This window comes from Myotis brandtii, unplaced genomic scaffold (genome assembly GCF_000412655.1).
Source record: "Myotis brandtii unplaced genomic scaffold, ASM41265v1 scaffold624, whole genome shotgun sequence".
Lineage (NCBI taxonomy): Eukaryota > Metazoa > Chordata > Mammalia > Chiroptera > Vespertilionidae > Myotis > Myotis brandtii.
The window spans coordinates 1247736-1249935 of NW_005370385.1; the positions used below are offsets into that span (position 1 = coordinate 1247736).

Genomic DNA, 2200 nt, shown 5'->3' on the forward strand with positions numbered 1-2200 from the left:
GCCAGTATCTTCACTGACAAGGTCAACCTTTACCTAACTGAACCTATCTGTCTTTTTGCATCTATGATAACATTCCCTTGAAATGTCTGGGTAACTTGTAACTTCCCTTTTTCTGGACCCCTTGGGGCACAACCTGATAAGCCCGGATGCCAGGACAGAGACCACAAATCCCTTCGTTATCATGTTAATTGTTGACTGTTGGCTATCCTGCGCCCATCTAAATATGTGCCTATCATTTTACTTTTTGTCCAATCCCAGAGGTTTCCCCGCTTTGCTTTCTCCGGCCTCTCTAATCTCTTACCAGTGGATTTCATGTAACCCACCTCCGTCCCTCCTTTGATTGCAATGTATAAATACAGATGTAACCCGCCATTCCCCGGAGCATTATCCCAATCCATTGAGGTTCTGCTTCCGGGCAATTGTCGACAGTTTGTCTCAAATAAACTCACAAAAATTCTTTGCAGGTTTGAATGTTTTGGTTTTTTTTACGTTAACATGCTCAACCCAAGAAACGAACAAAAATGGGTCCAGGCCACTGATCCAGGCCACAAACTGGGAGAAGGTCCTTACAATGCACACACACAGCAAAGGAACAGATAACAGGTTACACACACACACACACACGCACACACACGCGCACATGTGTGCCCACATATACATCAATAAGAAAAGATTCAGAAGCAATGGGCAAAGAATATGAATAAGCAGTTTACAGCAGAGCAAACCCAAATGGATGGTGTGCAATGGACAGATGTTGAGCAGCTGGATGCAAATCTGCTGTGGGTGCACCTGCGAGTACCCCTTGGAGAGCCCCTGCTGCACCCAGAGGACTTGGAGGTGAGCTCGGGCTTCGCCCAGCAGTTTCACTCAGACCCCACAGGGGAGGGTCTGGCCCCTGGCAGCATTCAGAAATTTGAGGGTGTTGCTATAGAGGCAGGCCTTTCGTGGGCGGGGCCAGGGACACGTGATGCCCTGCAGCACGCAATGCAGAGCTGTCCTACAATTTCACCCACAAACAGAGTATTCTTTACTTGGTTTTAGTTTACACTAAATTTTTCTAGGATGGGAACTTTCTGCACTCTTAGCCCAATCTTGCTATGAACCTAAAACTGCTCTAGAAAATAAAGTCTGTATTTCTTAAGCTTTCCCATTTGAAAATAAGGGAAGAGACTTCCCCTTCTTTTTCTTCCAGAATCTCTCTGCCCTTTTCACCTGTACGTTGCCCTGTGTCCCATGGTTTCTGAGTTGCCTAGCATGGAATTTCCTGCCGGGTGTGTTTGCTCTTCCTCAACTGCCTATAAATCGCCCACTCTCACTTCTGAGGTCTGTCACCCCATTTCCCCTCCCCCTTTCTTCTAATTTGTCCAAAACTGTCTTCTATACCCAATATTGCCTCACTATCTTTGGAATTTCCATGCCTATGTGAATTTCCCATGTGCATGTATTAAAACATTGATTTTCTCCTGTTAATCTGTCTGTTAATTTGATTAGTAGTCCAACCTAGAAGAATTTAGAAGGTGGGAAGAGAAGTACTTTTTAAAATATATTTTTATTGATTTCAGAGAGGAAGGGAGAGGGAGAGAGAGATAGAAACATCAATGATGAGAGAGAATCATTGATCGGCTGCCTTCTACACATCCCCTACTGGGGATCAAGACTGCAACCCGGGCATGTGCCCTTGACCAGAATCGAACCTGGGACCTTTTAGTTTGAGGGCTGACTCGATCCACTGAGCCAAACTGGCTAGGGCAGGAGAAGTATTCTTTTAAATGTACCTTTATTATTGAAATTATTACAGATGTCCCCTTCACCCCCCGCCCCATTGACCCCTTCCACCCCGCACCAGTTCACCCCCCAAAGCCTTCACCCTATTGTCTGTGTCCATGGGTTGAGCATATATGCAGACAAATTCTTTGGTTAATCTCTCTCACCCACCCCCGTCAGTCTGTTCCATGCTTCTGTGTCTCTGGATCTATTTTGTTCATTAGATTCCACATGTGAGTGAGACCATGTGACGCTTGTCTTTCTCTGACTGGCTTGTTTCACTTAGCGTGATGCTCTCCAGGCAGGGAGCAGTATTAACATTCCTTTCAGTGCCCACTGCTGTGCCCCAGGAACTGCATGCCCTCATTTCCCTGGCCCTAAGTGTTTCATCTGGGAAATGGTGATAAAAATACACTTTCCTGACAGCAGCTCAGCC

The 2200-nt window shown here is 46.0% G+C and overlaps 1 protein-coding gene across 1 annotated transcript in view; it reads left to right on the forward strand.

Moving 5' to 3' along the window:
- The first annotated feature begins 729 nt into the window (after nt 1-729).
- CRYGN (crystallin, gamma N) overlaps nt 730-2200 on the forward strand; it is an 8664-nt gene continuing 7193 nt past the window's right edge. Inside the window, 1 exon segment of the mRNA XM_005880103.1 lies at nt 730-837. Coding sequence (XP_005880165.1) covers nt 730-837 — 108 coding nt within the window.